The sequence below is a fragment of the Chelonoidis abingdonii genome, chromosome 2 (assembly GCF_003597395.2).
Source record: "Chelonoidis abingdonii isolate Lonesome George chromosome 2, CheloAbing_2.0, whole genome shotgun sequence".
Taxonomy (NCBI): Eukaryota; Metazoa; Chordata; order Testudines; family Testudinidae; genus Chelonoidis; species Chelonoidis abingdonii.
In genome coordinates, this window is record NC_133770.1 from 92679107 (window position 1) to 92691777 (window position 12671).

Below are 12671 nucleotides of genomic sequence, written 5' to 3' on the forward strand. Positions count from 1 at the left end.
TCATGTAGTCTCAACCCTTCCAGGGTAACAGGTCCCAAATAAAGTTTCCAGCCACACTACTAGTCATCCATACAGTCTCTCTCCCAACTTCCCCACCCCGTCCCCCAGGGCTCCTCTTCAAACCCACTCAGAGTAGCAGGTTCCTGGGTTTCTCCCCAACAGAACTGAAACACCCCCGAACAAAACCACACAGAAGTTTAGCCGCTGGTACCTGCCTGGGCCTGATTTTTTAGTCCCTCTGGGTTCTCTTCTGGAACACTGACCCACAGGGCTACATATCTGGAACCTTGCCCATTTTAGGGCCCACCCCAGAGTAAGCTCCTTCCTGTAGCTTCCCCATACTTCCCCTCCCAGAAAGTAGGAGCAGGTTCTCAACTGGGGATACATGTATGCTTGGGGGTACACACAGGTCTTCCAGAGGGGTACATCAACTCATATCTAAATATTTGCCTAGTTTTACAACAGGCTACATAAAAAGCACTAGTGAAGTCAGTATAAACTAAAATGTCATAAATGAACTTGTTTATACTGCTCTATATACACACTATACACTGAAATGTAAGTACAGTATGTATATTCCAATTGATTTTATAATTATATGGTAAAAATGAGAAAGTGAGCCATTTTTCAGTAACAGTGTGCTGTGACTTTTGTATTTTTATGTCTGATTTTGAAGCAAGTAGTTTTTAAGCAAGGTGTAAGTGGGGGGTATGCAAAACAAATCATATTCCTGAAATGGGTTCAGTAGTCTGGAAAGGATGAGAGCCACTGCCCTAGACCCTTTGTCTCCTAGATCTCCACCTTCCTGAGTCTCTCTCCTCACTGTTCTGAATTACTTCCTTTAGGATCAAGTATCAGAGGGGTAGCCATGTTAGTCTGGATCTGTAAAAGCAGCAGAGAATCCTGTGGCACCTTATAGACTAACAGACGTTTTGGAGCGTGAGCTTTCGTGGGTGAATACCCACTTCGTCAGACGCAGGTCCTGCATCTGACGAAGTGGGTATTCACCCACGAAAGCTCACGCTCCAAAACGTTTGTTAGTCTATAAGGTGCCACAGGATTCTTTGCTGCTTCCTTTAGGATGACAACCAGCTCCTCCTCAGCAAGGTCTGATAACAAATTGAGTCTACACACCTTCCAGGTATAGATAAGTGGTCTAAATGAGCCTCCAGACTCTCATTAAACCTTTTGCTGCCAGTATGGATTGTACACACAATCACATACTCAGATACTATAGTAAGATAGATAAATCAGTCGAACCACAGTGGTGATGTTATGTATCTAGAAAGTTGAGGGCAGGACTTGCCTCAGACAGTCAAAATTCAAAAAAAATTATATAAGGTAGTCAGAGGAATTCTCCTTAGGAGTGACAATAATGATTTTATCCACTATCACCTTTCCTCCTTGTCTAAAGCTCAAGAGCTTATTTTCCTACACGCAAGTGCAAACGGCGGATAATGCTGCCAACTCTCATGTCAAAACACAGTGCAAAGGTTTTACATTTCACAGCTTCCCTTAGAAATGAAATTGACAGGGAAAAAAAAGACTTTAGAAGTGACACATTCTGATGTGCCACAGCATAAATCTGATCCAGTTTCTACTCCACTGCGTTTGGCCTCAGAACTGGCAATCATCTTTCACCTCAGAATTATTTTGACATACAAGACGTCAACCCAAAAGTCAACTGACTTTTTAATTGTGTGCCAAGATATGTACCATGGGGCAAAGTGGTCTAGTACAAGAGGCAGGTAGGTCCTTCGTTGGTGTAAATCATCATAACTCTATTAAAGAAAGGCCAGACCTTTGCAAAGTAACTTCTAAGTAAAGCTCATGCAGGACTCCATCCTGTAAAGTGTGGAGCACTCCTATGAAATGTTGAGTCCCCTCTAATCCCATTGAAATCCCTCTCTCTCTTATGGATTCAGAGATTCCCAGGCCAGAAGGGACCATTGTGATCATCTATGCTGACCTCCTGTATATAGAGCTTCCCAAAAATAATTCCTAGAGCTTGTCTTTTAGAAAAACATCCAATCTTAATTTAAAAATGGCCTGTGATGGAGAATCCACCGTGACCCTTGGAAAATTGTTCCAACAGGCAATTACTCTTAAAAATTTATACCTTCTCTCCACTGGATGGTGTTATGCTGTGCTCTGCAAGACTGAAGAGCCCATTATCAAATATTTGTTCACCATTCATGTAGGAACCACAATTGCAAAAACATAAAAGAGTGAATCATAACAGGAATTTATGTTGCTTATTATTGCATCAGGGTGCAATTCACCACTGTGTAGAGGGCCAGCACAAGTCTACACCTCACCCACCTAATTCTGATCATTCAGCATTCATGGAAGTGAAATGAATTTCATGCATAGTCAACAGACATATCAGACAGGTTTGAGTCTGGCTTTGTAGTTTGGGAACAGAGTTAATAGCAACTTATACCTTTTTAGATTCTCGTTCCACAATATGTTTGTTAGAGAGACAAGGTGGGTGAGGTAATATCTTTTATTGGACCAATTTCTGTTGGTGAGAGGGACAAGCTTTGGAGCTTACACTGAGCTCTTCTTCAGATCAAGTAAAACCTGAACCAGACCGGTAGAGAAGTTCTGTGTAAGCTTGAAAGTTTGTCTCTTTCACCAACAGAAGTTGGTCCAATAAAAGCCATTACCTCACCCACCTTGTGTCTCTAATACCCCGAGACTAAAATGGCTATAACAACACTGCATACAATATATTTGTTGTCCGTTTTCTTTTCACTACATTTGTCTTTCTTTTCTTTATATCATATTGTATCTGTATTGATTTCAGAGTACACTGACAAATTATTTAATAAAATAATTAAAATAAAGACATAAATTTGTATCATATAGGTAGGTTAGTATCACATTATCATGCTTAGAATTCCCAGTTCTGCTGGTTCAGGTGGCAAGATACTTGACCTAAACATCAAAATTACTAATATCAGTTCTTCTCTATCAAAAAACAGTGGTAAGCAGAACTCTTTTAGTTGCATCAATGGACAAGAGTTTTTTAAAAATTTGTGTAACAGCTTAGTCTTGGTGACTGAAATCCCCAGTGACTGAAGTTTTCTATCTGCAGAACAGAAACAGCTCATGGATATGCAAGTGGAGCTCCCTTCACAGTACACAGTACTACCCCCAAACTAGAATTCATTCCTGACTTGGAAGGCTCACTTCCAGAGGTGGAAATGTACTTCAGGTTCCTCCACTTCTCTACCAATAGTGGTACCAATTATGTTTTTTTTCCTGACATTGGACACATGGCCACTAGAAAATGGACTGAGCCCACAAAATGCATTTCACCTTGTTCACAAAAGAGTGATCATTTTCTTCCACAGCAATCCACAGAAGGAAAAATCTGAAAAGCCACTAAATTAAGTTAACGCATAGCATAATTAGTGGACCCTTGTAAGCTACGGTATTTGGGAAGCGCTGTGCTGATTTCAGGTGCCGTCCAAATGCACTAACATGGCTCTTTAAAGAAGAGAAGTATATGCAAGCAGCACAGTACAAATGTGGGGTGAGGCACCCATACCATCTCAACTGCAAAGATGTTTTCCACCAACAGTACCTCTTTAAAAGCTGTTGCAGATGAACAAGGAAGCTCCTGGAGTTAGCACTGCACTTCTGAAGAAGCTGAGGGGAATCCCATTGTGACGATCATGAAAAAATGCAACCTCATTATAGGAAAGGTAACTTTAGGCTCCCTACCCCTCTCCCCCAGGGTGTCAATCTGATATTACAATTCTCTTGTCTTCCCCCAAAAAATTGAAGAAAAGGGATTCCTGAGAACTTGTAGGCAATACTTGTTATAATATCCTGTACATAAAGAACAACTATGTACTGTGAGTAAGATTGACAGTTATTTTACATGAAGAATAAAAACAAAACAAAAGTACAACTTCCATGAAAGAGTACAGTGTGGATGTTTCCTCTGTAGCAGGTGGCATCTGATCAGATTACAAAAAGACAGCTGCCATCAGAAGAACTCCTAAAAATTTAAAGTTACAGTACACATAAATAGCAACTATTATCTAGTTAATGTAAAGACAGTCTTTCAATTGAACAGCAAAATAAGTACAGTGCAAACTTCATATCTTTCTCACTCATTTGATGCTTGATTGTCCAAACCCCTCTGAATAAAAATCTACACCATACATATCAGCTAGTTTGAATACTGGAACTTCTGCTGAGAGCCTGTCAAGTGAAAATTTCAGAGAAACAGAATCAATTTCCTCTAACAAGGAACTTTAGGGGTAAAGTGGTTTTCCTTATTCTAATAAAGCTACACTCCGCTTCACTGTAGAACCTTTACCTAAAACTTCTCCAGCACCATTCCTGCCTGGAGTCATATGACAGATTTAAATAAACAATGCACATATCTTCACAAGTCACAATATTTATACAACCAATGCACAAAATAGATTACCAAGGTAAATTTCTGCAGTGACCTAATAAGAACATTGTGTCTGCGTATGCACTTCATAAATACACTTCCCTGGGTCACCAATTGAAATTTAATACCAAAATGGGGTTCAAACAATGAATCAGAAAATTACAAACTTTGAAGACACAGGAAACAGAGCTTATGAACAAATACTGACCAGAGACTGAACTGCCATTGATCTGGACACAAAGCTCCCATTTATTTTAACTGAGGCTCTGCATGGAGAATGCTGGCGGTGTCCTTTTTAATGACAGTGGAGCTCAAAGAATCTTTGCTGCAAGATCTCATAAATGGTAGTCAACATTGTTATGAATCAGCCCCGCAAAACCATTTACTTCAGGTCAGTGTTCCTCCCCCCAGTACCTAAACAGTGTTGAGTTACTGTAGAACTCCCAAACAATTCAGTTACTTCTAATAGTTATAATTGTATTCTATAACAATAAATTCATTAGACTCATGTGGCTAGGACACTTAAAACAAAATGTTATTCAAACACTTCGGGATATGAAAAGCCCGGGGTTAAAATTAGCTTTTAATGATAGAAAAACGATTAACAAAGAAGGAAAATATCATCTTGTTGACATTTTTGTTTACCATCTTCTCAAGTTGAAGGACAGTAGGTCTGATTCTTTACTTCCCTGTGTGTTGTGTTTAGTCAATTAGACCAGGTAGATATGAAATAGTAGATACGAAACACTAGCATTCTGATACACTAGTGTTCTACACTCACTATGCACCGGAGTGACAAGACAGGGTGCAAAACAAGAAACAGGCACTGTGTTTTCATCACTAGTCTTTTAAACTTTCACTTGCACTCTGATTTGTTTATTTCTGAATGGGGAAATTGGCTACAGAGATAAATTATCTTTCTGGAAGAACTCAAATCTAATAGCCCTACTCCAGGCAAAAACCTCATAGACTATGAAATGTCCAGATGGAGAGGGAAGTCAAATAAAGGTCTCAAAACAAATATTTACTACTGGGTAGACGTATTATCCTGAATGGTCCCACAGAAGTCAAGGGACTTGATTCACAGGCACACTATGGTGCGTTTGCATAACTCCACTAATGCAAAGGGACCATACATCCAATTTAAGTGGCTACTCAGGAAGTTTCCACCTGCTGTAGAGCTCTACACCATGACTCCTCACAGCCCTACTCACAATGGCTGTCACTGGAAGAAAGGAGCAGAGACTCTGCTTTCCTGATATTCCCAGCTGCCAGAACTGTTTCTTTGAGCCACCAATACCAGGCTGAAAATTACAGCAGCCTGGAACTTGCTCTAATTAACACTACGGCATGAACAGGACACTGACCAGCACCAGTATGATGGAGCTATAAGGGTTGCATGAATGCCTGGAGTCACAGAATAGAGTTGTTGGAAAAGAGCATTGCCCCAACCTTCCCTGCATTAGCATTCTAGCATCCCACACAACTGATCTTCAGTATTAGGCCAAAACCCTTCTCCAAGAAAAGCTACAATAAGTCTAAACGTAAATTATCATTAAGCAAACAGTAAGTCATCTCCTAGCTGGAAGACAGCAATTAGATGCATAGACAGATTAAAATGTACATTGCATGTCATTTTACCCAGAGTTCCAGCTCAGTGCAGACTTTCAGCCTGGTATTTTTACGGTTTTATTGCCTGATCCTCAAAAGTACTGAGTTCTCACAATTCCTATTAACCCCAATAGAAGTTGTGGGAGCTCAGTATTTCCAAGGAATCACTGAGACTCTTTGAAAACCTGGTTCTAAATACGGAGGCAGAATTCTCTTCCAATTAACATTAGTATTTCTTCCTTTTAAGTCCATTCCTTGTAGTTTTTAGTTGGCATGCAATTGCTAAGAAATATTCACACTCTTCAGCACAGAAACTTACACATATTTGATTACTCAAGAATCATTACTAGTACACAAAGCTTAGGAAGCATGTTTGCAAAGTTATCACAAATGCATACGTCTAATCAGTGCACATTCATCAAGCCACACAGATCCTTTTGAAATATACCAATCATATTCTATTTCTACATACTATAGTATACGATAATATGCAAATAGTCAGTTGTTTTCCTTGGGTACCCATTTGTGCATAAATCTTGAGAAAAACATCTGTGAGATAGCATGACTACTGCCTTAAAAAAACCCTGACGAAGTGGGTATTCACCCACGAAAGCTTATGCTCCAATACGTCTGTTAGTCTATAAGGTACCACAGGACTCTTTGTTGCTTTTTACAGATCCAGACTAACATGGCTACCCCTCTGATACTTAAAAAAAAAACATGAAGTTGGAATTGTAAATCCAAGTCCTTTGATGCAAAATCTGATTCAGTTTTCTCTAGCATAACTAGTAACCACAGACAAATAGCCAGGACAGAAATCTTGTTGGTTCTAAGTATGTATTAATAAAATTAAGCACACACACAAATGTTTTGTTGCCTAAGCTAGTGCTGTGTCCTTCCTAGGCCCAAAAGAGAACAGCACCATGGGAATGCTAATCCCCCAAATTGCCACAGAGTGATGCAAAGTGATGCCAAATAACCTTATTTATGCATAAAGATACAAGGTGATAAATAGGCCTTTATAATGGAATCTTGATGAAACTTTATTATGGAGAGATGATAGCCCCTTCATAGTTAAAGTAAAATAAAAATAAAGCATAATATTTGTGTTGTCGTTTTCCTCTTCAAAGTGCAGTATGGACATTAACATACTGCTATATGAAAATATTTCTTGCAGTACATAATCTGTGTTTAAATAGCTCTCCCAGAAAGTTTAGGTTTTAACAGTTGCAAAAGGCATTACAACTCAAGACAGAGGCTTGGAAGACAAGAGAGGGAAGTTCTCACATCCAACAAAAAGTTTGCATCTGTCATTAGAGAACGAAATTCTCCGCTCAGTTACACCAGTGTAACTCCAGAATAAACTCCATTGACTTCAGTAGTGCAAGAGAGCAGATTTGAGTCAATTTCTAAAACATATACATAAAGTGATAGTTTCTTCCACGTAGATTATCCAAAATTCCCACTTGGATTACAGAGAAAAATAAAATCAGCACAGTGGCTTGTTTTCTTTTTGAGATATACAGGGATTTGCATAATGCAGCCCAGTGAGATGTAAAATTTTGAAAGAACAACATGTTCAGATTACTCAGCGTGCCTAACCTTTGCACAGCAAGCCTCACAAAGAAAAAAATCTGCAGACACCTGTAGCTTTGAGAAGGCTCACTTTTTCTCCTCTGCCAGCATAATGAACACAAAGCACCAAGTCCATTCTTTATGTAAACAACTGCACTAGGAACAAACATGGCCCTAGAAATTAAAACCTCTCCTGATGCACTTCCCAATTCTAGCATTTTTTTCTATATATATATATATATATATATATAGAAAAAAAAGAGATTATACGTTTCTACTTTAGCTAGAAAATAGCACACGGTCATAAGTTTTTGGAAGCATACTAGATGAGCCAAGAAATAATAAAACACAAACCCCCAAACTCCCAGTACTTATGTTACTGGATTTGTCGGAAGGAAATGCATCAAGCAAGTTAGAAACATGTAATCCTAAAACACAGGGTTTCCTGAGGTAAGGCTCCAAAACAAAAGTTGTGCAAGCCTCTTAATTAAACTATTCCAAAAAATAGATGAAAGGGTTTAGAGCAGCTACTAGTCAAAGGCAAATTTCTTCAACAGAGGAAAATAAAGAACACAGCTGGATACAAAGCAAAACCAAAGTTACAGGACATCTATGCATTTCAAAAAGCATTGCTGGTGAATAAACTGTCTCCTCATACTGTGCCTAATATACTAAGAAAGCTAGAAGAAAAGGGAGGGAGGGAAATAAAACCAAGAATTAAAACAAAAAGCCTCACCAATTGTAAAGCTAAAGCCATCAATGCTGAAAGTGGCACTCCGGCATTTTTTAAATCCTTCTTTTCTACTGCTTGGCTCTGTCATGATCCTGTCAGTTTGTACTCCAGCAGCGGTAGTTCTCCCCTCCTGAAACCAGAGCTTCTGAGCTAGCAATTAGCTGTCCTTGTATCTGTGCCTGTAGCAGCAGCACTCACACCAGACTTCACACATCTCCTCACGCAGAGAGCTGAATCCGAAAGACATGCACCCAGCAGTATTCTCCACCCCCTAAAACTGCCTGGCATGTTATTGACATGCCTACTCAGAGTTTAACAACTGGTTAGAGGCTCTGGGATCCAAACTTAACAGTCAATTAGCGTAACACTCCTGAGTCAACAAGTCAATTGTCAAATTTCTGGGTAGGAGTTCAGTATACAATTAAAATAATGTGAAGTGTTAAATTTTGCTAGAATCTAAGCACTGGCACTCCTTGTATTCCATGTAGTTTTGGATATATTTGGCTTTCCACAACCAACCCTGTACAATTTTTCTTGAGTATGTACCTGAATATTTGGATGCTAATATCTAAACTGTATTGTTACATTTATTCACCTAAATTTGGGTTATTGCTGATTATGCATTATATGTATCTTACAACTTTTAAAACAAAGTATTTGTGGATAATCTAAGTACTATACCCAGATGTACAGACAATTTTTTTTAACTTGTGTACTATATAATTTTCTAACATTAGCTTTAAACTCCTGCCTTTATAACTCTCCTAGTTTATAGAGGCTTCACGTGTGCAGCAAATTATAGTGCTCAAATTCCAGCCCAGTGCTTGTGGACAACATTAGTGTTTTAATCCCACTCAAGGATAATGCACCATCAATAAATAGTTTTTATACTGGTTGTAGATCTTTGAAAACACATATATTGGCAGGAATTTAACCATTAGAGCAGATACAACTATGAGACACTACTAAAAGTAAATTATCAGTGACAATGAAGTATCCAGCAAAACCTGTGAAAAACTGAAAAGTCTGCAGGCTCTGCCTTTCCTCAGCAGTTGCTACCACAGGGAAAATATATTGCATTTAGCACTTTTGTCCAAGGATCTCCAAGAACTTTGACAAAATTAACTGAGCTTTGCAATACGCTGGTGAAATAAGTAAGCATTACTGCCATTTTTATGAATGGGCAAACTGGAGCAGAGCAGTAAAGAAACTTGATGATGTTCGCATAGCAGGTTAGTGGTAGACCAGGAATACATAGCATGCACATGTCCTGGCAAGAACTGTACATGGTGGTTTCATTTCACTCAGGTTCTTGCAAACCTTTTTTCCTGTGGTCTTGATCGTGAATTCCCAATCCCAAAGTGCTTGGATTTCTCAGGTTATAAACTATAATAAAGCTCAGCTAAATTCACTAAGTTTTGCACAATTTTGGATGGACTCCACATGGATCCATTAAGTTTTGTAAGGTTTCCAGCCAAAACAGTAACTCAGCTCAAGTTCCTTCAAAGCTTGGGTAAACTATGTCAAAAGATTTAAAAACATCAACAAATCTGGTCAGTTTCAGGCATAAAATCTGAAACCAGGTTAGATTCCTAGGAAAATCTGGAAGAAGGTGACAGTTTTGCATAGCTCCAGACCTTGCTTACTCCCAGTCCGGACTTCTGACCTTGTAGAAGGATTTGGTCAAATATACCACTGCTATCTGTGAGCACAATTCCACTGAAGTCAATGGAATTAAGTCTACTTATGCTGTGTTAAATCTAGCCCAGTGACCTCAATAGTGTAAAGTAATTCCTTGTAAACATTTAAAACTAATTTGCATGTTAAATTAATTCTGTAGGCCAAGGTTTCAGCCCAGTATTAACTAGGCCTCCATATTTGGGCCAGAAATTTTGCAGGTGCAAATAACTTGGGCATGATTTTTCACCTACTGTTATGGTAATTCAGATGTTGAAAATGTCTCCATCTTTCATACGTCATTTGTCTTCTCAGACTGTAAATTCATCAGGGCAGAGGCTGTCTCTTACTTATGTCTTGTACCCATTTTACAGGAATGGGGCTGTGATCCTGACTGAGCCTCTTGGCAGTACTGTACTGACATGAAACTTACATCAACTGCAGCTACAATTATTTGCAGCCATACAGTTACAAGTGTAAAATCAGCAATTTTTAAAATCTATCTTTGTAAAATGTGTCCACTTCAAGAAAGTATTTTGAGGGGTGATTTAATAAATGAGAGGGCCTAACTACCTCATGAACAACGTAAAAAAAACAGAATTAGTTTAAAATTCTGTATCTCTATAATCATTTTCTCTGTCACTGGTTATTTAGGTCATACACCTACATCAGCACTAATGTACTGCCTAAGAAAGCAAAGGCTTAAAATTGAATCCAAATACCAGAACCAGAATGTACAAAGTTAAATGTATCTGATGGAAAAGGTAAAAGTATGAACCTGCTTTCTTATTGGCTACTGTACTGTACTGGTTACTTTCTGCTTGATCCCATTTAATTCTTTGCACCTTGCAGAATTAGTGTGTTTCGGTTCCTAGCTAGATTTCAGTTCTGGTGATTATATTCTGCCTTCCTATACCATCACTTCATTTTCACTTGGGGCGTAGTATTCTTCACTTCCTATTCTAAACTGTTGGTAGTGTTGATATATGCTGTTGAAACAGTTTCTGTGGCTGTAATTCAGTGTTGTGTGAAGTGCTCCCTGTATAGAGTTTGTGAATCACTTTGCATGAAAAGCATTGTGTTAATGTAAAATATTTATTATTATCGCTGTAAACAGCACATTGTATCCATGGCAACATTTAACTTGTGAACCCAAAAAAAGCAATTACTTTCTCCACCCCAACCCCCGATTACTTTTTTTGAGGGAGGAAGGGGTTGCATATATATTTATGACATATATTAAAACTAAAAATAATCTCAGATCAAACCTTTGATCCATCCAATATATCATCCTGCATCAGGAGCCAGTACTAGCTGCTTCGGAGGAAGTTGTAAAAAATCACAAAACAGACAATTAGGCAGTACTTTTGTCTTAGCCCCAGGCAGTTAGTTTATGTTCTAAAGTCTGAGGTTTTGTATCCATTATAAGTTTTTGTCCTAGCTACCGTAACTGATAGTTTGTTCACAGTCGTATTAAGGTCTAAACCTTTTCTGAATCCAATGAAGTTTTTTGCCTTAGTATCTTGTGAGTGAGTCCCATAAGCTCATAATGTGTTGTGTATAAAGATATTTCCGTTTTACAGTTCAAATGTGTCGCTTAATTCTCCTTGGATGTCCCTTGGTTCTTGTATTATGGGAAATGGAAAAATCAGAACTTGGGTAAAAACTTGGCACCACCAGAGTCAATGGCAAAACTTGCACCAACTTCATGGGGCCAAGATTCATCCTCTCACTTTTTCTTCTCTATATTATTAATACATGTTATATACCTCTACTGTATCAATACTTAACGTATTCATGTCTTACAATAGCAATAATGAGTGTGGTCCTTACCACATAGGTTAAATCTGTAGTAACATTATGGAAGTTAGTGGTGTTACAATGGGAGGTACAAGTGTACAATGAGGTTAGAATCAAGCCCAGTGAGTTTATGCCACCATTTGTAGACATGTCCATTTTTTGGGGGTGCATGCAACACCTGGAGCCTGATTTTCAGTGGCACCTAGAATCCACAAGTCATTTGATTTCAGGGATACCTCTGGGTTTTCAGCACAGCTGTAAATCCAGCTCAAAGTGTCCATAAATGGTAACTGAAAACTGAGGCATGCAAAATTCAGATAAAAAGATACTTTTTAAAATGTAAATTTTAATGTCAGGAATTATTAAATTCAGTCAGACACTAACAGGTTGGAAATATGTTTCTTCATGTACAGAACCAGTCTTGCACCCCCTCAGCTCCCCTTGATCTAAATGGCAGTTGAAAATATTCAGCACCTCAAAAGAATGTTCAGCCCTTTGCAAGACTGAACTCTGTAAGTTGTTATCCTGTTTCATTTGAAAGACTGGAACTTGAAATCCCTGTAAATGTCTGATGTGTTTAATTTTCAAGACTTAAAATGTGGTCACATTCCTTAAATATGATACAGAAATGGTGATATTCTTGACTGAAAGCTTCTATGGTTTTATTGTTCCTAGAATTACTCCCATCTGGATGCTATCAGAACACTGTCACTGTCAGGAATATTAATTAGATTTTAATTATTTTTGGTCAGGACAGCCGGAAAGCCATAGGAGTTATTTTTTAAATGCTCAGGTGTTCTGTTGCTTTTCACTTGTTACACACCTCACCGTTTTCTCCTTCCAAATGGAGTATCCTCC

General features: G+C 38.5%; 1 protein-coding gene across 5 annotated transcripts in view; it reads right to left on the reverse strand.

Annotated features, from left to right (window-relative positions):
• Window positions 1–8516, reverse strand: part of PDE1C (phosphodiesterase 1C) — a 498893-nt gene extending 490377 nt beyond the window's left edge. For 3 of the 5 annotated variants that reach the window (XM_032767196.2, XM_075062574.1, XM_075062575.1), the window contains exon 1: window positions 8340–8516. In XM_032767196.2, coding sequence (XP_032623087.1) covers window positions 8340–8424 — 85 coding nt within the window. In that variant the 5' untranslated portion in view covers window positions 8425–8516. The remainder of the gene's footprint in view (window positions 1–8339) is intronic. The other 2 variants (XR_012655243.1, XM_075062576.1) reach the window with 1 other exon arrangement.
• Between the last annotated feature and the right edge of the window lie 4155 nt (window positions 8517–12671).